The sequence below is a fragment of the Coffea arabica genome, chromosome 6e (assembly GCF_036785885.1).
Source record: "Coffea arabica cultivar ET-39 chromosome 6e, Coffea Arabica ET-39 HiFi, whole genome shotgun sequence".
NCBI classification, from domain to species: domain Eukaryota; kingdom Viridiplantae; phylum Streptophyta; class Magnoliopsida; order Gentianales; family Rubiaceae; genus Coffea; species Coffea arabica.
In genome coordinates, this window is record NC_092321.1 from 59,579,815 (window position 1) to 59,607,374 (window position 27,560).

A 27,560-nucleotide genomic window follows, 5' to 3' on the forward strand; every position below is an offset into this window, starting at 1 on the left:
CCTTAAATGTAAAATAAAGATCCTGCGATGTTTCGATGTGGGTTAGTGACACCCCACCCGACGGCCCGACCCCCTCCCCCCTCCTCCTTACCAATGATCCATGATCTTGCTTGCAGCCTGCTCTTTAGATTTGCTGGAGCGCAGTACTGGTCGCAGACTTGCTGATTGTTTCTCTGTCAGATTTAAAGCTAGTTTGACGTGTAAGCCGAGAAATTTGCACCCGCTATCATGGCATTTGACCGAAAAAAGGCATTGTGTCAGATTTGGCGTGGGGTTTTGCTTGTCATTCTTCCAGTTGGTTTCCTATCGTTCCTAGGCTTTGATTTTGGTTTGCCATTGTCCCCTTTGATGGTCAAAAGTCAGATACGAGCACTAGTTTAACGGAGATTTTTTTGCCCTATCAAGAAATACAAAGTTGGAACTGGTGTTCTTGGTGAGCTCGCCATATCTTTCCTTGGATTGGGGCCTTTTTTGGATGATCTAGTTGACAAGGTAATTGCCCTTTTGATTTTTCTGCTTTGTGTGTTTCTTGTCGCTCGAATTTATGTGCATCTCTTGTACTACATATAAGTAAAGGCAAATGACAAGTCCCCATTACAGTCCAGTTTTAGTGTAATTGAACAATTTCAAGCTCTATTTGGGCTTCCCCCGGTAACTAGTAATCCTTAAAAGCAGCAGTACAAATTAGACGACTTCATATTATATTAACCATATCAACTAATATGTATTAAATTGCCCAACTGAAAATTATATTAATTCTGCAGATACCATAATACAGTAGCTTCTATTGTACCAGTACTAACAACTCCATTCAAGTTCTTGGGAATCCAAGAAACCACAATTAAAAGAAAAAAGGCAACAAAGCAACAATGCTTATTAAATATGATTTATGATCAATCTAATCGCCATAAGCAGCGATACCGTCCATTATCCCTGCAACAGTCTCTTTAGACTCCCTCAGCAGCTTGATGCTTCTGTTCAATCTGCAACGTTTATCAGCAACAGATGGAGATTCCTCCAACATCCGCTCCACTCCACCCCCGTAAGGTCCCATCAAGTCGTTCACCATTTCAGCTTCCATGTCTTTGTTCACCAGATTTTGGATGCTGAAGAGTAAATGCAGAGCCATGCAATCAACCAACCTCCTCAGAACAATCTTCCAATAAGCAGTCATCCTCATTTTCAGATCAAAAGCTTGTCGTGCAACAAGCACATGATTTCTTAGATGCCCGATTTCAACCACACCAAAACCATCGATCTCCATGCTTGTTGGCTTCCATTGATCATTAATAAGTTCCATGAATGTGTCCTGGCTTTCCATCAGTTTATGACAGGTTGCAGAGTATTCAGGATCGCAGGTATAATCGGTGAGTTTCTCCATGTCTATAATCTGCAGTACCCAATCCACTGACTGCTCCGTTTTCTTGGAAACAAGATTTTGGGTAGCTCTTCTGATTGAAGATTGGAGTGGTGGGTAGTTGTCAGAGTGCTTCATCAAGACAGGGACCAGCACCCCTTGTAAATACTCCCAGAACTTGTTCACAAATTCAGCTGGTGTAGCAGAAATGGCCTTGACCCTTTTCTGCAGTAAAGCTAGAAAAGCAGCGCGAGGAAGGAAATTAGGTAAGCTTATACCTTTAGCTTCCTCCAGGATGCTAATCTCTTCCTCCAAGAAGTTCTGCTTCTGTTCGCTTTTGATAGAGATGGGCTGCAATTCGTCAGAGTACTCGCTCAGCATCGTTGCCAGTCTTGCAGTACAATGCATTTCTTTTTCATCTGGATACTCGTCGAATTCCCCTCTGACAAGTATTTTCCTCAGCGACTCTTTGGCTGAAGATATGATACGCATAAAAGCAGTCACCGCTTCAGGAACTGAGTTCAGCTTTTGTGGCAACTTGTTCAGCTCTGCTACACTTGCAGCTAGCTTGTCATTGATCTTCCTCACGATATCTGGCAAGCATTTTGAAATTATAGTTGCCTGAATTTGCACCAATTTCTGAGCTAAAACAGGGATGCCAACTATAGACTTGCTAATCTTGGACAGCTGCGGATGTGTTTGGAAAAGCATAGCTTCTTCAGCTCGAGCTTCCTCATATGATTCGTCGCCAATACGATTTCTCACGCAGACGTATCCAAGGCCAATGTTCACATCATCGGCTGTTACCTTCTCCATCAAGCCTTCAGGGGCCTTGTCTGCCTTGGTGACAACTGCTAGAGTTCTTTCGCCGGTTTTGTCCACTTTTTGGGACATCCGAATGGATTCGCAGGTCGAAAAATCGACACTAGCAGATAAAACGTTAAGTATTATGCTTTCTTCTGGTTTGATATACTCCATAATGATTGCTGAAATTTGCTCGTAGATGTCTTCAGGCTGCCCGTGAACTGGAACTCTAGTAATCCCAGGCAAATCCACCATAGTAAGATCAGGGACACCATCCTTTTTAACAGTCAAAGTCAGGGGAACATTTGATATCCCCTTACTTCTGCCAGCGATCTCGTCAGTTGCAACGCTGATGGCCTCAGCAATATGTTCCTCATCGGTTGAAACAACTCTTCCATTGAACTCTAAGCTCAGCTCCGGCTGGGGACTGGGATGACTTTGCAGCCTCATAACCAAGGGAACCCTCGTGCAAATCCCCTGTCCTCTGGGCAGGCTAATGCCTGCTAGCGACTCTAGAACACTAGACTTTCCTGAAGATTGATCTCCAACAACAACAATTGTTGGAAGCTGGATTCCTTCTTGCATGACTTTGAGGCTTCGCAGCCTGTCTACGCAGTCAAGCAATGGCCTAATGCGTTCATTGTAGGATGATACAATGGGGGCCTGGATTGCTAGTGGTTCTTGTTGATCATGATCAACTTCAACGAGGGATTTGGTGATTTCTTCAGAAGCAAAATCGGAGCCATTGATTAGTGCACCCATGTTTCTTGTGGTTGTTGGTTTTCAGAATTTCGACTGTAATGTTGCAGGTGAAAAAGGTCGGAAAGTTTAGAGGGAAGGAAAGAGATGAAAGGAGCTAGGTCAGGTGATAGCAAATGGGGACTTGTGGCTGAATTTATAGGGATCCAATAATTACTGTACTGGTGTTTCCTTGTGGTGGAAACACGGCATTGGAGTCAATTGACTTCTTTGGAAATGACTTAAGAATTAATAATAGCTAGTTTGGGAAATGAAAAGAAAAGGAAGGTTTTAAAGGGATAAAAAAGTTTTTCTATTGTTTGCGAGTTAAAATGAGAAGGTTGTTTGGGAGTTAAAATGAGAAGAAAAAGAAAAGATTAGGAAAGATTCCACTGCCCTCCATCTTTTGGAAAACTTTTCATCCAATATTGGGCGGAAAGGGAAGGAATGGACAGAAGTTTAAGTAAATTTTTCAATATGACCAAATTACCCTTAAAATCCTGATATAAAACATTTTAATACTGGATGAATTCCTCTCACATTTGTTTATAGAAAGGGCATATTTATAAAATAATTTGTTTAAGTATCTTTTCCTTTCTTTTGTATTCAACTTCTAAATAAAAGAAAATTACTCACTTTTTTTTTTTCTTTTTTAAAATTCCCAGATAACTTAGATAGAAACTTTTGATTCTTTCTTTTCTTTTCTAACTTATCATTTCTCTTCTTTTCTTTTCTATTCTAAACTCCCAAACTAACTATAAGAGAATCCAAAGGTGAGGGAACGAGTTGGATCGTACAAAGGTGGGTAAACATGGCTGGCATGGAAAAATGAAATATGACTTCAGAAGCTTGCCCTGCACGTTCGTCCCACGATCTAGGGGATGCAGATCCTCTGCGGTTGCATCTACAACCGCAGAAGACGGTTGTGAGCCGAGATCAATCCATTTGAACTTTGGTTGATTGTGACCAATAATTTAAAATTCAAATAAATTTTAGATCAATGATCGAGATCAACCCAAGTTCGGATAGGTTGATCTCGATCATCCGATCTGCTAACCGTCCTCTGCGGTTGCATCGATAATTGCAGAGGATTCGGAACCCAATTCGATAATGTATAAAACCTTTTAAGAGGAAATTAATGGAGAGAGAAAAAATGAAGGGAAAATCTTTCAAATGCGACTAAGATTGATGTGAAGAATCCAAGGATGTAAGTATTAAGGAAAAAAACCATAATGCATAAAATTGAATTGTTTTCTATAAGATTGTTATTTCTTGTATTTTATGATGAATCAACAAGATTTATGACTAGTTTTTACATTTTTTTTTTATTTAGGTCCTGTTTGAGGTTGCGATACTTTTAGTTTAAAAAAAATACTTTTAGGTGCTAAAATACTTTTAAAATGTTTGGTGAGTATCATCCCATAAAAATAAGAGTTGAACTTTTTATGTTAAAAGTACTTTTAACAAAAGATCAAATTTGGTACTTTTAAAGTATCTTTTGTGATTTAAAAAATAAAACATCAAATTTAATCATTTTACCCTATGTTATGAATCAAATAAAGAGATAAAACAATATATTTAAAAGCATTCAGTTAATAAATATTTTTATTAAAAGTTCTGTTAGGAAAGTAATTTTCAATAAGTTACCGCAATCCCAAATGGCCTTAAGTGTGTTCATCTAATTTGGTATTAGGGGCTTCCTATGGTATACGTATAGACATCTTTAAAGTGCCACATGTGGATATGAGTTAATTTATATACATGTCATTTTGTTAGTAGTTTCTTTGTATATCTCAGAATCATACTTTTATGTGTCTGTAACCCTTGTTTTTTGGGATATATATCCATAAATTAATGCAGCAACACTTTATGGCCCTCAAAAATTTTTTTTACAGAATCTGTAATTTACCCTTTTTGAACTACAAAATTCCCTTTTGGCATTATCCATACATTTCTTTCATGCTAAAAATATGTTTGGGAAGTTGATGCTACATAAATCATACGTTAGGAGAAGAATGAAGGGGCTCTTAAAAGATGTTCTTAATTCTTTACATTCTTCTTTCTTCATGAATCTTTTAAACTTTCACTTAAGATAAGTTAAATAAGTTAAAAAGAGTGGAAATTTCTTGTTGAATCGATCCAGCTCTAAGTTCCAAGTCTTCCCTTATTGTCATCTTCTTATTCTTTTTCACATATTGTCTTGTCACTTATAAAGTCGTCTTCCCAAGTCTACCCTTTATAGTCAGTCGTCTTCTTTTTCTTTTCCACATTGTTTGCTTTTCAGCTCTTGTTAGTCATGCTTAATTGCTTATGAGAATTGTTACCTTAAGACTAGAGAGGAAGTGTCAAAAAATAAGGAAAGTAATAGGCAGCTTCATATCATGTGATTACGTTTTATGACTTAATACACCAAAAAGATTTCTTGTATTTTATGATGAATCAACAAGAGTTTTGTTTGGATAGTTTGAAATATTATTTGGAATAATTACCGTAACATTTTTTGTGATTTGATGTATGTGAGATAAAAAGATGGTTGAAAATATAAAAAGGTGGGTTGGGAAATATGTTTATTATGCAAGCAAAATATTATTTGGAATAATATTATTTACGACTAGTTTTTACTTTTATTTTTTTTTTCATTTAAGTCTGTTCACCTAATTTGGTATAGGGGCTTCCTATGGTATACGTATAGACATCTTTAATAATGTCACAATATAAAGTGAAACATGTGGATATGAATTTATATATATATATATATATATATATATATATATATATATATATATATATATATATATATAACACACATACTAGTAAATACTACACATGCTTTGCATGTGAATATAGTAATCAAAATTTACTAGTATTTTTGTAGCTACTAAAATTTGTTGATTATCTACTTCATAATAAACTTATGTATATTTTTCAATTTCTTTAACTAATTTTGGCTACAAACATTATTTAAATTTGAACTCTTTGACCTCAAGCTATTAGAACTTTTTTTGAGCTTTTATTGATTTAAATTTGGATTGAACTTTGATAACAATTGTTGACACTATCATGTTTTATCAAGGTTGTTGTGATTACCCTTAAATTATAAAATTGCACATTTTTATATAGTTCAAACTAATGTTATTAAGAAGGAAATATATATATATGCACATATCAAGCATGGGAGAGGCAAATCTAATTTGAGTGCTATTAAAATTTTAAAAGGGGCATTAGAATACAACATGAATTGACTTGTTAGACTTTTAACATTCCGATTACTGTACTATGCATCTACTTTCCTTCATTCGATGCTTTTGCAAGCTTAGTAATCTGTCTAGATATGTCTTTTTCCTATTGAAAGTAAAATCTATGATGGACTTTCTAGTGAAATTATTTAGATTTTAACAACCAAGAAACTAAGATTTGGTTAAATTATTAAACACTTCCTGAATAGTATTTGCAATATCAATACTTATGATTACTGATTATTTAATTGTAGAATTACAATTAGTTAATTATATAAGAATATAATACATGATGGTATTTCTTATTTCTTTAGACTTAGGTTTTCTATAATTTTCATTTCGTATAAAACCTAAGTCTTTTTGATGAGTAGACGATTATTATTTATCATATTATATGAGTTGAATTAGTTAGCTTTTTGATGAAGTTCTTTAGTAGTATGAAGTGAGCTGTATTATTTTTTTTTTAAATTTTTTTGCACCATTTTTTGAATTGTTTACATATATACATTTTGTATATGGACTCTTTATTTGATTCACAAGGGTATTTTCAATCCATCATATTTAATTATTTCTATGTGAATGTTCATTGTCATCGATTGAGATTTCATTGACAGATGTAGTTGAGTATTCTCCTTTTTTATTTATCTTCTATTGTCTTTATAATTTTGTCTGAAAACAAATGCAACATAAAGCACAAACAACAACCATTCCTTTTCCGTGCTAATATGTACATTTAAATTAATCCATAGATTTTTTTCCTTTTTGTTTTAGAAGAAATAACTCTAATTGTGATATCAAAATTAGTTAGTTCGTTATAAGTGAAATATAAGAAAATTTTTCATTGTTTGCTTGGATTTGTGTGACATGAATTGTCATTTCAATTAAAACTAAGTTGCTTGCATGTTTGTTAGTTGCATGAACATTTTTTTTTTTTTGTCAGCAATGATACATTTGTATAACCTACTCTATCCTAATTTAGGGGGAAGGGGGAGCCTAAGGAGGCAGTGGTAGGGGGCTAGTGGGTATACAGACCCAACTAAATTAAGGAATGTTCTGACACAATCCTTAGATTTTTTTACTACAGGTGAGATTTGACCCCTCACCTACAGCTCAAAGAGGGACTTAAGCCCCTCCCTGGTGAGCCATTGGCCAGTGGTTTGTTAGTTGCATGAACATGTGAGTTGCTTTCTTTTTTGTCTTGTTAGTTGTTCAGCTTTTCAATTGAAACTACAGTGTATATATGTTTCCTTGTGGTGGAAAGTGGAAACACGGCATTGGAGTCAATTGACTTCTCTGGAAATGCTTAAGCGAACCCAAAGGCAAAGGAACGAGTTCGATCGTACAAAGGTACGTAAACATGGCAGGCATGGAAAATCGATCATATATATGAAACATGACTTCGGAAGCTTGCCCTGCAGTTTAATCCCACAATCCAAAGGATCCGGATCCTCTGCAACCGCAGAAGACGGTTGAGACTTGAGAGTCGCAATCGATCCATTCCAAGTTTGGTTGGTCGCGACAATTAATTGAAAATTTTAAATAAATTTCAGATCAATGATCGAGACCAACCCAAGTTCGGATAGGCTGATCTCAATCATCCGATCTCTCAAACCGTCCTCTGCGGTTGCATGGACAATTGCAGAGGATTCGGAACCCAATTCAATGTAACTATAACTTTTTTAAGAGGAAATTAATGGTGAGAGAAAAAAATGCAACTAAGATTAATGTGAAGAAGAATCCAAGGAGGTAAATATTAAGAAAACAAAAACCATAATGCGTAAAATTGTTTATTGTGTGTGAGTGTGTGTCTGTCATTTTGTTAGCAGTTTCTTTGTATATCTCAGAATATTTCCGTTTGGATTGCGATTTTCCTCAGAAAAAAATTATTACGTTTTCCGTGAACACATTTTCCTATCACCTTTTTACCTCACATATATCTAATTGCTACAGGTAATTTTTCTACAAAAAATTCAGAAAAATGCAACCCAAACGGGGCATTTTTTTTGTGTCTATAGCCCTTGTTTTTTGGGCTATATATCCATAAATTAATGCAGCAACACTTTATGGCCCTCAAAAATTTTTTTTACAGAATCTGTAATTTACCCTTTTTGAACTACAAAATTCCCTTTTGGCATTATCCATACATTTCTTTCATGCTAAAAATACGCTTGGGAAGTTCATGCTACATAAATCATACGTTAGGAGAAGAATGAAGGGGTTCTTAAAAGTTGTTCTTAATTCTTTGGATTCTTCTTTCTTCATGAATCTTTTAAAACTTTCACTTAATATAAGTTAAAAAGGCTGGAAATTGTTTGTTGAATCGATCCAGCTCTAAGTTCCAAGTCTTCCCTTATTGTCATCTTCTTATTCTTTTTCACATATTGTCTTGTCACTTATAAAGTGGTCTTCCCTTTATAGTCAGTCGTCTTCTTTTTCTTTTTCACATTGCTTGCTTTTCAGCTCTAGTTAGTCATGCTTAATTGCTTATGAGAATTGTTACCTTAAGACTAGAGAGGACGTGTCAAAAAATAAGGAAAGTAATAGGCAGCATCATATCATGTGATTACGTTTTATGACTTAATACACCAAAAAGAAAAAAGTTTCCCTGTAAATGCTGCTACTTTTTCCTTTTTGGTCATGGAAATGCTGCTAAGTTCTTCTTCTCTTTTTTTTTCCTTTAATTTTTCCTGTTAAAAAGGAAGACGTGAGATTTGAAAAGCGAGAAGAAAATGAGACTTAAGAAGCGAGGAGGAAGAAGAAGGGTGTGAATCCGAGCTTCTAAATGCTTGGGCCTCACGCCAATCTCTCCTTCAATTTTCTTCTTTCATACACAAATTCTCACTCCCATGGAGTCAAGCCCCTGCTACAGTAATATTGCCATTCATAAACTAAGGCCTGTTCGGCATTTGAATTTTTTGTCAAGTTTGTCTACTACAAGTTTTTTAAAAAATTTAGCTACAAAATTTGTAAAAAATTTAGCTACAGTAACTTCAAAAAACTTTTCAAATTTTTTAAACTATACACTTCAAATTTTTTTTAAAAAATTTCTACAGTAAGTTACAGTAAAGTTTTAGAAAAACACTCAAAAAATTCACCTGCCAAACGGGACTTAAATGAGAATGATCTGGTTTTAAGAGCCAACAAGCCTCCTTTTTTTTTTTTTTTTTTTTTTTTTACCAGAAAACCAATAGTACTCCTAGCCAATACTGACACTATAATTTTACAAAAAATTTATTACTGGAGAAATCACGGCAAGTGTTTGGTATCGTTCGATTTTCAGAGTGAGACCCTCTCCACAGCCTCTTCTATCAGTGAAACTATTTGTGATTGGGGCAGTTGGCTCATAAATCTACAAAGAAGTTTAACTTCCACCAATATCCTATACATTATAGGTGTATCGTTTAGCAGTAAATCATTTGGCACCAAACCAAAAGTTTCCCCACATATTGGTCCAAAGCAGCTCCAAAATCTGAGGCGAAAACTGGATGGCAATCAAGCCAGAAGCAAATGCTGCCTGAAGCAAAAGGGGCAGCACCAAAAGCTACAGTTAGCAAGTTGGATATATTTTACCTCAGATGTGATTCTGACCTGCTTTCCACAATTTGTTGTGAGATCCTTAACATAACTTCAATACCATAATTGCATCACATCAGGGTTAAGATCCACAACAATTTCCAGAGCTTGAAATATTTTAATAGGCGGGCAAAAACAGGCAACATCAAGTTACTTAGAAAGCCAAATATTGCATCACACAGAATCACCCAACTTCAATACCATCATTGTATCACACAGAATCACGTCATTGTTAAGATCTACAACAATTTCCAGAGCTTGAAATATTTTAAGAGGTGGGCAAAAACAGGTACATCAAGTTACTTGGAAAACCCAATAATACTTTAAAATCTAATTTAACATAAGTAGGAAAGCTTGGAAAGAAGAGATGGCATCTGCTGATGAAACCATTGCTATCCAACCAAAAGCACAAATTATACGTCTGATCACTAAGCCAATGCAGATCACCATTTCACGACACCCCATTCCCAAAATAAGGAGGAAAACAAACATCTCCCATTGGTTATGTGTCCGTATTGTCCCTCAAAATCCAAGATTCAGATGATAGCAATCAATTACAAAACTCAGGTAGCCTAAAACAAATGGGGCAGTGGCACAGCAGGCCAAAAAGCTAGCAATGCACAAAACAGAATCTTTACATATCTAAGCAATCTATAGCTAAATCACGCATTCAAGAAAATCACAACCATTTAGCAAACAGCAAGATAAGTGTCCTGAAAACAAACTCTTTAGAACTTACAACCAGCTAGTCCTATTATTTGCATAAACTATTCAAGAACAGTTGGAATAAATGGTGATATGAGGATATGAAAGTATCAAGATATAATCTTAAGATTGATTTCTAAAGCATTCTGAAACCATAACTTCATTACCATATGTACAAACAGAATTATCATAATTAAGATCCACAAAAGTTTCTGTAACTTTGGGATATCTAATTGGTAGGCAAAAGCAAAGTACATTGGAGAAGATAGTAACATTTTACGACCAAATTAAACATAAGCGAGGGTCTCCATATGTCTATAGATGTCCTTCCATTGATTAAGGTGACTCTTCCAACTATACCCAAAGTCCACTGGCCCTACTTCAGCAACCTCTATAACAACAGCATCATTAATTTTGTAAAGCATCACCTTATCTGGAAAAGCTGTCACAAGGCTGGCTTTCTTCTCTTTCTCATCCTCGAGGAGAAAAAGCATACCAAATGGTCCAAATGTACATTGCCTCCTATCAGCACGATCAACGAACTCAACTACCATTGATGGATATAGAATTCTTAGAGGAGCAAGATCGATATGGTATTTCAGAACCCATTTAGAATAGTCCCTTTCCATCTCAAAAACATCAAACAACAACCCAAATGGGTTGTTGACCTCAATAACATATAAACACCCATTACACTCCCCAAAGTACCAAAATTCCCACTCACTGAACTCGACAGGAAGTGACGGCATGTCTCGGTGAAGGCATTCTTTATCCAAGTCAAAACATATCATATACTTAAAATCGTTGAGCCAATGGAGATCACCATTCCACAAAACCCCATTCCCGAAATAAGTAGTAGGTAAATCAGGAGGATCCATCTCCAACGTGTCCATACTTTCCCTCCAAATCCCAGTTTCAGATGCATAGACAGCAAATCCACATCTATCCCAAGTGTCACCATGGTAATCATCCCGCCATATATACACAAGTTTGAAATGATCAGATTTTGAAGGATCAAACACAATATTCAAAGCCTCAAAACGACGGGTTATTTGAAAATGATAGAAATGAGGATCATCGAAGTAAGGATCATAATAAGGATCATTGAAATGAGGATCATTGAGCTGAGGATCATTGGGCTTAGAACCATTGAACTTAGGAATAAGTCTATGCTGACAAGTAGTAGGATTATAGACCACAAATTCTCTATGATCGTCACAATCATCTAACTTGAACACCAGAGCTAATAACCCATTGCATGAATGAAAATCCACAATTGCACCATTATCAAAGAAATTGTTCAAGTGGGAAACCATTTTAGCCATTGGATTTACATACCCATCCGAGAGGGAGATGAAATTGAGCTCTTGTGGGGTCTTGTTGTATGTCCACGGGAACACAAAGAGTGCTTCGGTGGCAGCGGAGGCAGAAGAGGAAGTCCCGACGGTGGTGGGATAAAACCGCGAGTGCAGACGGCGGAAGACAGGGTCCGAGATGATGGAGAGCCATTGCTTGGAGACGCATTGGAAGCGAAGGAGGGATTTTGGGGGCAAATAAAGCAAAATTTGTTGCAAGATATCTATATTGTTGGCTATAAAGATCGCTGCTGCCTGAGAGTGGTGGGTTTCTGGTATTGATGGTGAGAGTTTGCTCGCTGGTTCGAGGGGAAGCGGAACCGGCGGTTGAGAAGATAGAGAGATTCGTCTGGCTCTGCTTAGGTGCCTAATGAAACGCCCTCTTGATCCTGCTTTCTGGGATGATTCGGCTGAAGATTTTGCTTTTTCTTCTTGCGACGATTCGGCTGAAGAATCTGCATTTCCTGCCTCGCCGGAGAGCATTTTTGGAGCGGTGGCCGGTGGTGGAGTGTGATCGCTAAAGCCGCGTTCCAAATTATCTGATCGCTCAAAAATGAAGAGCTGCACTTTTGGAAGGACGTATTTAAAAGACCTTCAACTATCTACCCATCCCACTTTAACCCCTTATTCTTTCCTTTCAATTGCAATATCTAACCCCTCATAATTTGATAGTACCAAAATGCTCTGATTCATTAATTGATTGAAATTAGCCTTTGCAATCACAGTTGTTCTTGGAGCCAAATTCACAAAGTGTACCATCTTGTTACTCTTTCTTCAAAGAACATCTATGGAAAAAATATAAACGTTATATTTCATGATTTGTTGCGTTAACGACTGTTGTTTTTTGTAATTTAAATAAGTATTTTATTATGTATTTATTAGGATTAATCTTTCTTCTATTGACAGTGTATACATTGTTAGCGTTGGATGACAATAACTAATGTAAATTTTAAATTTTAAATTTAATTTTTACATATATGTCATATATCTAACGATGATAGTGTATGTATTGTCAGTGTATATAATAAAATTTAGTCTATTTATTGTTTATATTTTCCGTTGAAGAAAGATTTGATGCTAATATTAATTCAAGAGAGCTCAATGTTAAGGGTAATTTTGATAGTATAAATTAGTTTCAGTGAATTAACTATCGTACAACTCGTGAGATGAAATCATTTCAACCAAATTGAAAATTAGATGGAGTTAAGTGTTGTAATTTGGAAAATTGGGGAGCAAATTGGAAGAGGGTCCAGAGGAATATAGTTGATTAGAGGTTTTGCTGAATGTTGGTTACGACAAAAAAGAAGGGGGCCGATCTTCTGGTATTCGTATGTGATTATTTTTCAAAATAATATTTGTTTTGAAACTAGCCCAGTATAAAGGTGAAATTCTAAAATGGTCCCATATATACTATAAAATCCTTTTTCCCTCCCATATAAATAAACTTGGTTCCTTTTTTTGGTTTAATCTCATATTCAATTGTTTTTCCTGAACAAATTCTGACAGCTCACCGAATCAAAATCTTGGAGCTGTAAGTAAAAGAAGTCGTGAAATAAACATATGGCTCGCCTTGATCTTGAATGATGCCCACAAACTTGTTATCTTATTGGGAAAAGACTAGCTGGTAAGGTTATGAGCTAGTACAAATATGGACAAGGGACAAATATGGACAAATATGAGCTAGTAATATGGGGTTGCCAATTGATCGATTCTCTCCATTTAACTTCCTCTATTTATTCATTCTGCGTTTATCTATACCTAGCTAAATGTTTAAGGTGAAGGATTCTCTTTGTTTGGACAGCAAGAAAAATTGCTACGTTTTTCTTGAACATATTTTTCAATCATCTTTTTATCTTATAAAAAATCTAGAAAAATGCAATCCAAACAAGGCGTACACTATTAAAGTATACCATTAGCTTATTTATTTGTTTTGACCTTTTGTTTTTTGCATGGCACTTGTATAAATGGCTAACATTAAAATCCTAACGCAGCAAAAAGTAAATAGATTAATCGCAAAGCAGAAAACTCTTGAGCGTGGATACTTTGTTTGAAAGATTAAAGAGCTTTAATCATTATAAAGTATGATTAAATATGGTGCAAAAACCATTCATACATCTATCCATTTCTCCTACATCATCCTCTTTGCCGTATATAAACGGATAGAAAGTAATTAAACTCGTTTCGCTACTTCCCTTAACCCCAAAAAAAAAAAAGCTCGTTTTGCTTGAGGATGCAATTTCATGTGTACGACATGTCTTGCCCGTTGTTATACACCTACTGTGTAGCTGTTAACAACACAAAAAAAAAAAAGAAGGGATAATTTCAGAAACCTCCCTTAAAGTTTCAAACAATTTCACTCGGCTTCCTTTAGGTTTAATAAATTACACTTACCTCCCCTAACATAGTAAAGTACCTAAAATACCTTTCACTTGGTAGACAATTCTCAATTTAAAACAATAGATTTACAAAACCCAAAAAAAAAATTGTTTTTCTATTTCTTGTCTATTTTTGCTCCTTTCTTTTCTAGTTAATATACTACTATACCCTTTTTTATTATCTTCAATTTTATGGATATTAGCAAATTGAAATTGCAAAATTAACAAAGGGAGCAGATTATGTGTCAAACTAGAGAGAAATGAAAAGTCTCGCAGAAATAGAGAAATAAATAATGAAATTAATTATTGAAATAGGAAGAAAAACCAAAGATGTGAAATTTGTCATATTTTGCTTGTTGGCAAGAAATTTTTTTTGTAAAATGTCAATAATTGCATAAGGATTTCTTCAATTGAATTAGAAATTTTTTATTATGATTTTATTGTGGAGGTAGAATTTATTTTCTGCTTTTGAGATATTAATATTTTTCAGGTCATAAGATATTTGAAATGGTGGTTTTAGGCTAGATTAGCTTGTATTAAAAAGATATTTGAGTATTGAGATTTAATATTGGGGTATAAAATTGGTTGTCAATGGTATGTGTCTCTATTTGTGTATTTTTTGTATTGTATTTTTATTTTTTTGCATGGCAAGCATTGATATTGTATATGCAATTTGAAATCTTTTAGATATCTATTTAGATTTGGAACTTATGGTTGGATGGTTGTTAGGAATTAAGTTTGTCGATTTGTGTAAAACATGGAAGAAAACGATTGAATATACTATGTTTTTCTTTCTTAGTTTTGTGGAAAAGGATAATTTAGGATTTTTGAGAGAAGATCTAGCTTGTTGGACCTACATTGTTATATAAATAGTAAAAGTAAGGGAAGTATATATAATTTTATAAAACTTCAAGGGAGCTCTCTGCAATTATTAAAAATCTCAGAGGAGGTTTGTGAAATTATCCCAAAAAGAAGTATATAGTTTCAGAAAGTAGGTAAAGGGAGGTTGGAAGAAACACAAGTTTCCACGATATAAAGAAAGGATAGGCGTTTGGAAAAAAAAAAGAAAAAGAAAGGATAGGATTTTCCTCCGCTAATTCTAATGGATTAGGTTCTGGCAGTTTCTTTCTCTTTCAACTCCAGTAATAGACTTTCTCGGTTGCCTAAAATTATGACTTCAAGGAATTCCGGAAATTTTGAACTTTGCAAGTATGGACTCTAGAGCAGCTAAATATGTAAATTTGCCTCCTAAGTCTTTCCAATTTACGTGGTGAAATTTTGCAGCAGAATTGCGTTTGTACCATAAGGGGTTGCATTAATTGAGTGAGTGTACAATCACTTGCCAGTAATTTTTTTTTTTTGTCCCATTAGTTTAGGAGCTCAGATAAATGTTCTGTTGCTAATGCAGTCTATGATTCCTAATCTGCTCTGTATTTCCCAATACAAGGAGGTGGAGGCCACTGTCATACCTTGGATTCTGCTGTTGTTTGTGTCTCGTTGCTTCAAGATTATTCTTCTATAAATAGTATTTCTTTCTTTATGGTAAGTATAAGGTGAAAACTGAGCATGCATTTGCGTGCACTCATGTACCTCAATAGTCGAAACGGCCAAGAGATCTTATGTTCCACACCCTATGCTATTTTCTGTCTTACTTTTTATTATATTGCTATTTCTCTTATATAAACATCATGTTTTAGTTCTTTTTTTATTTCCTTAAGATTCAATAACTATTAATTGAATAAAAAATAAATACAACAGCTTCAATAAAGTAATATATATATAGTAGAAAATTAAAAAATACATCAGAAAATTCATAAAAAATCTCATTTTTATGAATTTTGATTTTTTGAGTTGTTAAATTTTTGTATTACTTAGTTAATCATTATTGGATCTTAAAGAAACAAAAAGAACTAAAACATGATATTTATGCAGAAAAAATAGCAATATAATAAAAAATGAGACAGAAAATAACATACATGAGATAATTGTTTCCTTTGTGATTCGAGCACATGCACACATTTTGGCTATTGAGGTACAGTAGCTAAAATGGGACAGAAGATCCGTTGCATCAATCAATTGGAGATTGGTTTCCTTAACTTCCCAAGCTGCAACAAATCTGATCTAATGCGTATATCCTTGGTTTCCTTAACTTACCATAAATCGTCCAACACAGATTGAGTGACCTTACATAGACTTCCCGAAGGGAGAAAAATACGCACTTGTACGCTTGCTAATCCATCCTGAATGCGAGTATAAATCTCACGCTTTCATTTTCAGTCTGCAACAATTAGCAAGCACCAGTAGCCGTGTATTATCAATAGAAATTATTACATAGCTGTACTGGTTTTCTCTTAGTGGTTTTTAACAACACCTGCAGCCACAATCATAAGATGGCATCATTTTCAGCAGCAATGCAGATGTTCTTGATCGTGGGTATTTTAGCCACGTACTTTCAAATGGGACTAGCCCAAGACCAAGAGCAACAACTAGTAATTCAGGGTGTGAAGCCAACTGACTTTAACAGGATACTGGAATGTTTGGCTGCCCTGCCGGCGATTGCAGAATGCGGTGCTGATATTTTGAACATTCTTGAGGGACGCCAGAACGCCAACCAATATGCACTGAGCAAGAATTGTTGCAGAGCTATCTTTAACATCGCAGCTAAATGCGATCTGGCCAAGCTTCGTATTGACCTCGAGGTCACAAGATCTATCCTGGTAGCATGTGCCAGAGGTGTAGCTTCTCCACCAACTGGAGCAGTTGACGATAAAAGCATTGGGGATAAGGATTTTTCTTGGCCTAATCTATATTAGTTTGAAGCCTTAGATGTTCAATTTCATCCCTATCTCTTTCAGTTATTTGATTCATTGAGTTGGAATGCTTCTTCATAAACCACAGAAATGGAAATTTCACTAGTTTCCCTAAGTTGCGTCTCAGTGTGCTAATACGTTGTCCTAAATGGAGGATATGTTAGGACTAGTTAAACGATGAGTCCTCGTTGTACCTCTTTCTCAAGAGTTTCTGACAAATAAAATTGATAACAAGACAAAGTACGCCTGCTTGTTTCTGTCCATTGTACTTTACAAGAAATTTTAAGGAAGTAGGAATTTCGACAAAAGCAAAAATGAATTAAAACTAATTCAAAACAGGGCCTAAATTTCATGGTCCTTATTTTTTTTTTGATAGACCCTCTTTCTGCTGTTGCAATTATACATCAATGAGTTGCTCCTAGAAGAAGAAGGTGTTTGGCATTAGGCAAGCACTCAATTTTTTCAGAATCTATACTTTTCTTATCCTTCATTGAATGTTTTCCTTTATTACAGCTAGTATAAAATTTGATAACAAACAATGAAACTCAAGCTTTGTGATCAACCCTGGATGATTTATCACATTAAAAGTCGACTTTATTGATCTCCACAAAATCTTGTTCAAGTCGAATGAATTTTACATTCTAGGAGATATAGAAAAAAAAAACCAATAAAGCCAAAAATTTGGCCCATAATCGAGTTTAGAGCATAGTTATTAAATTTGGTCTGGCCTAGTGACCTGGGCATTAGACCGGGCTGGGTTTCTAGTTTAACTGGATAAGCAATTGACCTGGTCAAACTCGGACAAACCCGTTTGATCTAGTGATTCAACCGAGAACCGGTTCAATTTTTCAATTGATCTGGTTTACCTTTATTTGTTTTTAATAATTGTGGCCTTTTTTTTTAAACAAAATGTATATATGCTTTTAATAAAATTTGTGCATTGGATTTTCATTTAAATATGTATAGGACTTTACCACTTGTTTAGTTTTTATTTGATAACTAATTTTTTTTTAATAAACTTGTTTATTTTTTATTATATAATCAGTCCTTTTAACTTTTAAACTGGCAATATTTGATTAGTTAGAAAATTACTTTTTTAAACAAAAAATAAAATAATGAAAAAATAATGCTGATATAATTTTTTTTATACTTGCACTATATTATTTATTTATTTAAAAGTACAATAAAATGAAGTTAAATCTTCTATTAGTATCTATGTATTTATTATATATATATTTTAAGTATAATAATTAGTATCTAAAAGCACTTTATTATATATTTTATGTATATTAAAATTACTATTTTATATTTATAAATATTAAATTAATACTCACCGGTTCAACCAATGACCCATTGGTTGAACCAGTGATCTATTGATCTAGTCCCACTGCAAGTTCCTTATCGGGTCGAGTTTAATAACTATGGTTTAGAATTGATGGAAATGGCATTGCTATTGCTGAATAGGCACTTTGAGCTTAAATAGATAGGGTTAAATGCATTAAACCACCATGAACTTTGACTCTAGTTGCACTTTTATCTCCTAAACTTTTTTAATAGACACTTTAACACTACTTCGTTTTTGATTTTTCAGACAATAGGCACTTTAACAAACGCACTCCTTGATTTTTTGGACAAAAATGCCCTACCAGTACTTTTATTTATGTCAATTATTTACTATGTGTGTAGTTACAAACTGATAATGGAACTCTCTTATTGTTAAGAAAAATTCACATAGAACTTTTAATTTTGCTAACTACACAAAAATACCCCTGTCTTGAATTTTGAATCAATCATTTATATGAAATAGTAATTAAAAGCACAGACAAATAGAAAAATACAAATGTCAAATAGAAAAATTAACAGTAGTTATAACGATAGTTATAATAATTACAAAATTAGCTATAATAACATCAAATGTAAAAAAATTGCAAGTGATAATAATATAAAAATAAACAAATGCAATGGGTTGAGGCATGGATATTTGGCTCTCTTTAAGGTGATTCAAGTTTCTGCGAAAGAATCAACTTCAATGCAGTAGGATCTCTAGTTTGTCACTCCTAAGATACAATAGTCCAGCCACACTTGATATCATTTTCATTAGTCTGTACAACTAAGAGAGTATAAATCTACAAACACCTCTTTTTCTTACCTAGTAATGAAATAGAAAATAATAGTAATTATATAAATTTAAGCTCACAAGTCATAAGTCGTTGTAGTAGTATTTTTTTCTATCTCAACTACACATATTTATAGGTAATGAAAAGTTAATCAAAAGCCATAAGTTGCATAATATGCAAGATAAATGTAGGAGTTATTGACTATTCAAATTATATTTAAATTAGAATTGTAGGTTACAAGACTTATTGCAATTGAAAACCTTTAATTTCTACCAACAAAGGTGAATTCATGAGCATTAGTCAAATACTAATAATTCTTAAAAAACTGTTACCATATTCTCTCCTTCTATTTTATGCATTTAACATAAAAATTAAATATTTTATTAAAATGCTACAACAGTGACAATTCAACATTACCTACCACTCAAATGTCAGCGAACATCGATACCTTGGTGGCGGCTGAACTAGCATCAAGCAATTCTCAGAATCGTTTCAGTCTTGCCACTTATAGTAAAGGTACAGACGGAGTCTACGACTTGCGACAATGCAGAGGAGATTGTGAATGGTAAAGATTGCACAACCTGCATGCAAGATGCAGCACAAATCATTCACTCACTTTGTCAAAACCAGACTGGTTCCTGGATTTGGTATAATGATACCTGCATTCTAAGGTTTGCAGAGCAAAAAATTCCTCGGAACAGTTGATCGATCTAGCTTTGCCGTGATCATCAACAACATCCCTCTGCTTTCAAGAAGCAACTATATGCTCTTATAAGTAAGGTCAGCTAGGAGACTACTGTACCTGCAAATGAAGGGCTTGGCGGGGGAAGGAGTTTTAGTGCACCAGGGATTTATCCCAACATTCTTGCACCGAGTGTCTGAAAATACCCATTGGCAACTTCCCCAAATTATGCATCAATGAGAAAACTGTAGGATATCATGTTTTCTATAGCAGCTGCTATGTTCGTTATGAAATAAATCTGTTTTACTATCCTCTTGATGCTCGACAGCCCTTGTCAGTGTAACAAGAAATAAAATCCGTTCACAGTTCACTAAACCTTGAACTAAAAGGTCATGCCAAAGAGGAGTCAAATCAAGGAATTGTGTTCTGTACTGTATCAATAATTTCTCTCTGTATCTCTTACATTTAACTAAGTGTGATTTACATGTCTGCAAATAAATGGCGAGTTTACATTTAAGGTAAACACTAATTAAAGTACTCAAGAACTTACATTCAAAGACGAAATTTTTTGTTCTTTTGGGAGAATCTCAAAGTTACAAATTTCATGAATTCTCGTTTGCCATGCATAAAGACTCTCGTTTTTGCGGTCATTCTGTTTCTCAAGATTTTCTTTCTCCTCCTCTCTGACCAAAATTTAAGGCTTGCCCCTAATTTCCTAGTAACAAAATAATCTCCCCTTGCACCTGTTGCTTGCCATCTTTTCATGGTTAGTGTCTTGGCAAATTATTCTGTTCTCTACTAGGCCTACTTCTGGATAGTCCAGGATGTGGATCAGTATTATCAGTTTTTTTTTTCTTGAAGATCGATCTCTTTGTGTTGCATTGATCCTGGTTCTTGAATTCAACTGTAAGAAAAAAAATAAATGGCTTACAAGGTGGATCATGACTATGATTACCTATTTAAAATTGTGCTGATCGGAAATTCTGGTGTTGGAAAATCAAACTTACTTTCTAGGTTTACGTGAAATGAGTTCTGTTTGGAATCTAAACCCACGATTGGTGTTGAATTTGCCACGAGAACTCTTCAGGTTAGCTTTGATCATCAATGAGTGCGTTACAATTTGCCCATCTATGTCCCTTAATGCCTTGTTGCTGTTGTTTTCTGATGTGCTCCTTTTTTGTCGTACCTAGTTTGAATTTGTTCATAATTGCCATGGACCTTTGTGATAAGCAGATATATTGATCCTAATGTATTATAGTTTAAATCTTTATAAGTATATATAAATTCTCTTTGCTATTCCCAAAATAAGACACTCCAATTTAATCTGTCTTTTTGCATTCCATCTTTAGTTTTTGTTTCAATTTAACATTCTTGATTAGTCATAATCTAATCCAATTTATAAATCATCCAAGATTTTGCTATTGATACTAAAACATGGTGTTCTTGAAATAACATAGTACTTGTTGTTTGTGCTTTGTGTTATATTCTGTCCAAAAAAAAAAATAAAACAATAAAAGAAAACAAAAGAGAAATGACAAAAATCAATTATCTCTACCAATGAATTTTCAAATAAAAAAATTGAATAGTTAGGTAAAAAAATTCATATGTGGTGAATCATTTACACTCCATTATTAATAAAAACAACACACAAAAGAATATAAACATTTGAACTTGAAAGTTTATACATCTTTTTTTATTTTTGAAAAAACTATGCACGTAACTTCATATTAAGGAATTTCATTAAGACACTACCAAATTCAACTCACTTAACATGAAAAATAGTAATGGTAGAACATGCAAACAATTAAATTTTGTTTATCGTGAGTTTGGGTTATCCAACTCCAAAGGAGAAACAAAAATTGTTCATATATTTATTTTAAAATCAAACTATTTTAATTGTGTTATCTCAATTTGTTTGTTATGGCACAAAAAGAAAAAGGAAGAAACTAGAAGAAGTAATAAGGAGTATGCACATTGTATATACCATTCAAAATATTGATACTTTTGTCAAATCCTTTAATATTTGGTCAATTTTTTTTTAATTGTTGAAATTTTTTGATTTCACTTGAAAGTTCATTATGGACTTTACTTTTTTTTTTTTTTTTTTTCCAAAAAGACATATTTGTACTCTAGCTGGTTAATGATTTTAGGGGTGAAAAAATAACATAACAAGTGTCCTAGCATAATAAAAATAAAATAAGCAAACACATTGACCCTACTTCCCCCTCTAGGTTTTAATATTATAGTTTAAACCTTTGTTAATATTTATAAATTCTCTTTGCTACTTCTAAAGCTTAAGAAAAGGTTTGAAGCTGCAAATTTATAAATTCTTGTTTAGAATGGGTTTGTAAATAACCATGTTTACAATATATATATATATATATTGCTTGCCTTTCGGTGACTCAAATCCATGTTTTGTGGACCTAGCAGAAGCATGAATGAAATTACACAGCCCTTCTCTTTGGATTTGCTAGAGCATGATACCGGTTGCAGATTTTCTTGACTTGCTAGTTGATTTTTTGTTGGATATAATGCTAGTTTTTTTTTTTTTGGATAGGATTTCCAGAAGATTGAATAATTTACTTTGACTAGCAAGTCAAGAAAATTTGCTGTCGGTACCATGCCACTTGAAGGAAAACAATGGTTGTGTCAGATTTGGCTGTGGGGGGCATTGCTCGTCCTGTCTGATTCTTCTAATTGGTCTGCTATCATCCCTAGAAGCGTGTGGACCTTGCAGGAGCGTGCCAACCCTCTCTTTTGTATCAAGATTCGATTCGATTAGATCAAAACTCGGTTCGGCTTAACTCATTTGCACCCATAGTCTCCAGTATTTTAACTGTATAATTATTATGCTGGATTTATTATTTGCCAGACTTTTCAATGGCCCGAACCCATATGTTCTGTGGACCAAGCAGAAACGTGCCAGCCCCTATTGCTTCTTTTAGATAGGAAGGATATCGCTTGTTGGATGTAATAAATGTTACTCCAATTGCTTCTTTTAGATAGGAAGGATAGGAAGGATTTCCAAAAGATTGAATAGTTTACTTTGACCTCAAGAAAAATCTGCAACCAGTGTCATGTTCCAGCTAACCTAGCAATAGGGACGCGGGCGCACATTGTTATTTTCTCCTATAAATTGGATAGCATTTAGAAAGCAAGTGCAACTGCAAATCGCTGATAACTAAGATCAGTACATGATGGCTTTGTTTCGCCTTGTTCTCTTGCTGTTCCTCAGCAGCTGCACTGCAGTACTTGCAGATTTTCTCTTTGATATTAATGCTGTTAGCGTTTATAGCTGCAGTGAAAATTCAACAATATCAACCCCTCAAATGTCAGCAAACATTGATAGCTTGGTGGCTCATCTAGCATCAAGCGCTTCTCAGAATCGTTTCAGTGTTGCCACTTATGGCAAAGGTACAGACCAAGTTTACGGCTTGGGACAATGCAGAAGAGACTTGAATGGTAAAGATTGCACAGCCTGCCTTCATAATACAACACAAACCATTCGCACATATTGTGCAAACCGGGCTGATGTCTGGATGTGGTATAATGATACCTGCTTTCTAAGGTTTACCGAGAACAAATTCTATGGAATAGTTGATCCATCTACCTTTACCAACTTCTACCTAGGTGATCATCCACAACATCCCACTGCTTTCAAGAAACAGCTAGATGCTCTTATAAGTAAGGTCAGCTCGGAGGCTATTGTGCCTGCAAATGAAGCGGTTGGCAAGGGAAGGAGTTTCAGTGTCGCATCTAATGCTACTATTTATGCCTTGGCCCAGTGCACCAGGGATTTGTCCCAGCATTCTTGCAACGACTGTCTGAACATAGTCACTGGCAACTTACTCAAATTCTGCAACAACGAGAAAACTGTAGGATGTCGAGTTGCATCTACCGGCTGCTATGTTCATTATGAAACATATCAGTTTTACTATCCTCTTGATTCGTGAGAGCCCTTGTCAGTGTAAAAAGAAATAAAATTCCTCCAGAGTTCACTAAACCTTGAACTAAAAGGTGATGCCAAAGAGGAGTCAAATCAAGAAATTGTATTCTGTACCGTGTTAATCATTTCTCTCAGTATCTCTTACATTTGATTTACTACGTGTAAATTACATGTCTGCAAATAAATGGAGAGATTACATTAAGGTAAACACTAATAAAGTACATAAGAGTTTACATTCAAAGAAACAAATTTTTTTTTTGAATTAATCTTTTATACACTGACAGTGTATACACTATTATTATTGGATGCATGATAACTCATATGAATTTAAATTTAAAATTCAAATTTTACTCATAAATCATGTATCCAAGCATAATAGTGTATATACTATCAGTATATATAAGATTTACTCTTTTTTTATTCTTTTGGGAGAATTTGAAAGTTACAAATTTCGTGAATTTCTCGTTTGCCATGTATAAACTCTCTCTTTATTCTATTTTTTTTTTTCAAAGCAAAGCTATAAAGTTTGGATTAATCTTTCTTACACTGACAGTGTATACACTATTCGCATTGGATGAATGATAACCATATGAAATTTAAATTTGAAATTCAACTTTTACGCATATTATGAATCAATTAGTAATAGTGTATACATTATCAGTGTATATAAGATTTACTCATAAAGTTTACTCCCACGAGGTCATTCAGAGGCTTCGAAAGTCCAAAGTCCAAACAAAGAAAATTTGATTCATCTGGGACAAGCCTAGTGTCTAAATTGGGTTGGTTGTACCTGATATTTGTCCAATCTGTTGTGGCCATTATTAATCCAAAGTAAGTCCAAAAGTATGGTGGATCGGAGGGTTTCATCTAGCCTATTTTTAAGTGCTGTGTGGAATTTCACCGCTATATATTTTTTTTTTGCAGGCAAATACACGGAAAAAATGGAAATGATCATTTTTTTTTTTAAATCTGGTGTTTTGCAGTGCTTGGGACGAATCTTGTATACCTTGCAAAATTTCGCAAGAAATGATTAAGCATGTTTTTCATCCGATGTTTTGAAATAATTAAGCATCTTATAAACTCTAGAAGGGAAGAGAGGGTAAGTAAAAGGTCTTGGATTCGAGTTCTCTAACTTATATATATATAAAAAAATTAAAATTTTCAAGTAAAAAAGAATAAATCTTATAAACCCTACGGCCTCAAACGTTATTTTGCTTCTCAAAATTTTCTCTCTCCTCTTCTCTGACTAAAATTTAAAAATTGCTCCTAATGTCCTCGTAACAATATAATCTCCCCTTGCACCTGTGCTTGCCATCTTTTCATGGTTAGTATCTTGGCAAACTATTCTGTTCTCTGCATAGTCCATGATTTGGATCAGCATTATCAGATTTTTTTTTTCTTTTATGGGGTCGATATCTTTGTGTTGCATTGATCTGGGTTTTTTGAATTCTAGTGTGTGGCCTTTCCCTGTAATCAACTATGTGATTCTTGTTAACTAAATACTTGATTTGGGTGAATGTAGGTTGGTGGGATGTACAAAGAAAAATATAAATGGCTTACAAGGGGGCTTATCAGTATGATTACTTTAGGGGGTGTTGGTAAATAGGTTTTAACCTCTACTATGGGTTTCAAATTCAATTATACCCATTCATCATATTTGCTTGGGGCCAATGGTAATAAATCAGTGGGAATAATAGGCCTCTTCTATGCATTTCCTGATTAACCACTTCTCACTAGGGAATCATCTTAATTATCCATTTTACTCTCTCTAAAGGTAAAAATACTCATCTTATAATACCACCGCTTGTGCTAGTTTCAACAAATGAAAAAAAAGAAAAGAAAAAAAGAAATAATGAAAAAGAAAAATTATAAATTATAAAATCCATTCCACATTAACAACACACACTATGAGTTTTCATCAAAATCCATTATCATGGATCACGATACCGATAGTGATAATGATTGTGAAATTTGAATCAAACGGCTCCTTATTTAAAATTGTGTTTGTCGGAGATTCTTGGTGTTGGAAAATCAAATATACCTTCTAGGTTTACGTGAAATAAGTTCTGTTTGGAATCTAAATCCACGATTAGCGTTGAATTTGCCATGAGAACTCTTTAGGTTAGCTTTGATCTCAATTAATACATGACAAACCAACTATATTTAGAGTAGCATATATATTGATCCTAATGCCCCTCTAGTTTTGATATTATAGTTTAAATCTTTGTAAGTATAAATAAATTCTTTTGCTACTTCCAAAATAAGACACTCCAATTTAATCTGTCTTTTTGCATTCCATCTTTAGTTTTTGTTTCATTTAAAATTCTTGATTAGTCATAATCTAATCTAATTTCTAAATCATCCAAGATAGTACTATTGATACTAAAATAAAGTGCTCTTAAAACAATGGAGTCTTTGTTGTTTGTGCTTTGTGTTATATTCTATCCAAAAATAAAAGAATAAAGAAAATAAAAGAGAAAGGAGAAAATCAATTATCTCTAGCAATGAGTTTTCAAATAAAAATTGAATACTTATGCGAAAAAAATTCATATGTGGTGAATCATTTACATTGCATTATTAATAAAAATAACACACAAAAGAATACAAATAGTTGAACTTGAAAGATTATACATCTTTTTTATTTTTGAAATGATGTGTACATAACTTTATATTAAGGAATTTCATTAAGACACTAACAAATTCAACTCACTTAACTTGAAAAATAATAATGACAGAACATGCAAATTAAATTTTATTTATTGTGAGTTTAGGTTATCCAACTCTAAAGGTAAAATAAAAAGGGTTATTATCACTTCACCCCCTTAACGTTTGGTGCTACTATCAATTTCCCCCTTAACGTTATTTTTTAGTCACTTTACCCCCAAAACTAACGGTCAAACTTAACGGAGTCTGTTAATTAAAGTAAAAAGACAAGTTTAGCCCTAAAAGTTATTATCACTTTACCCCCATAAACTATGACCTCACTATTAATTTACCCCATAGAGTTATTTTTTAGGTAATTTATCCCACTTAGGGGTGAACAAATTTGGTAAGAACCGAATTTATACCCAATTTCAAATTCAATTTGGTAATTTGAAATCAGGTATTTGGTAATTTGGTACAAAAGCGGTATTTACCAAATTCACCGAATTCTAATATGGTATGAAATAGGTAATGGGATTATCAATTTGGTAATAACCGATTTCAAATTCAAATTAGTTTATAAATTTATATATTATATAGATAAATACTATATACTATTAATACATAGGTAAGTCTATTAATAATAGATAGTACATAGTATTATCATGTACCTATAATAATAAAAATATATAATGATGTAAAATATCCTATTTTAGTATTTGTTATATGATTATAATAATACAAATATACAATAATACAAAACTATAATACTTATCCTTTTATACATAACTAGAATTAGATAATAAGTATAAATATTGTACTAAATATTAAACATAATTAGTAATTAGAATTTAGACATTAGTTCATCATTTATGTTTGGATTATTAAATATTTGAATGTGTATTGTTTAACTTGCAAGTATTAGTATACTCTAAATTTACATTACATATATAATATGTGAATTTATATTCTTTAATCACTAATTTTGTTTAAATGAAGACAACAAAATAGTATGATTAAGCAGTCTAAATAAATGTATATGAATTGCATGCCAACATATTAGTATATTAGCATTCATCGCTGAAAGCAATCAAGTTATTTGCAAATTAAGCATTTAAATTATATAAAAAATAAAAATAAATGTAAGTGTAGTGCAATACATAATTAGTAAATCATAAGTGAATAAGTATATACAACTACACAAGTGAGTCCTATTTAA

General features: G+C 33.7%; 2 protein-coding genes across 2 annotated transcripts; one reads left to right on the forward strand and one right to left on the reverse strand.

Moving 5' to 3' along the window:
• Positions 1-723: 723 nt before the first annotated feature.
• Positions 724-3,016, reverse strand: LOC113695227 (dynamin-related protein 4C-like). Its single transcript, XM_027214247.2, has one exon. The coding sequence runs from the start codon at positions 2,921-2,923 to the stop codon at positions 899-901; it is 2,025 nt and encodes a 674-aa protein (XP_027070048.1). The 5' UTR covers positions 2,924-3,016; the 3' UTR covers positions 724-898.
• A 19,907-nt stretch (positions 3,017-22,923) lies between these two features.
• Positions 22,924-23,906, forward strand: LOC113697387 (cysteine-rich repeat secretory protein 55-like). The gene has a single exon (XM_027216983.2). It carries the CDS (start codon positions 22,947-22,949, stop codon positions 23,703-23,705), a length of 759 nt encoding a protein of 252 aa, XP_027072784.1. The 5' UTR covers positions 22,924-22,946; the 3' UTR covers positions 23,706-23,906.
• The last annotated feature ends 3,654 nt before the right edge of the window (positions 23,907-27,560 follow it).

Coding starts and splice junctions, on each gene's coding strand:
- LOC113695227 (XM_027214247.2), bottom strand. CDS start 2,923: ATGGGTGCACTAATCAATGGCTCCGATTTTGCTTCTGAAGAAATCACC.
- LOC113697387 (XM_027216983.2), top strand. CDS start 22,947: ATGATGGCTTTGTTTCGCCTTGTTCTCTTGCTGTTCCTCAGCAGCTGC.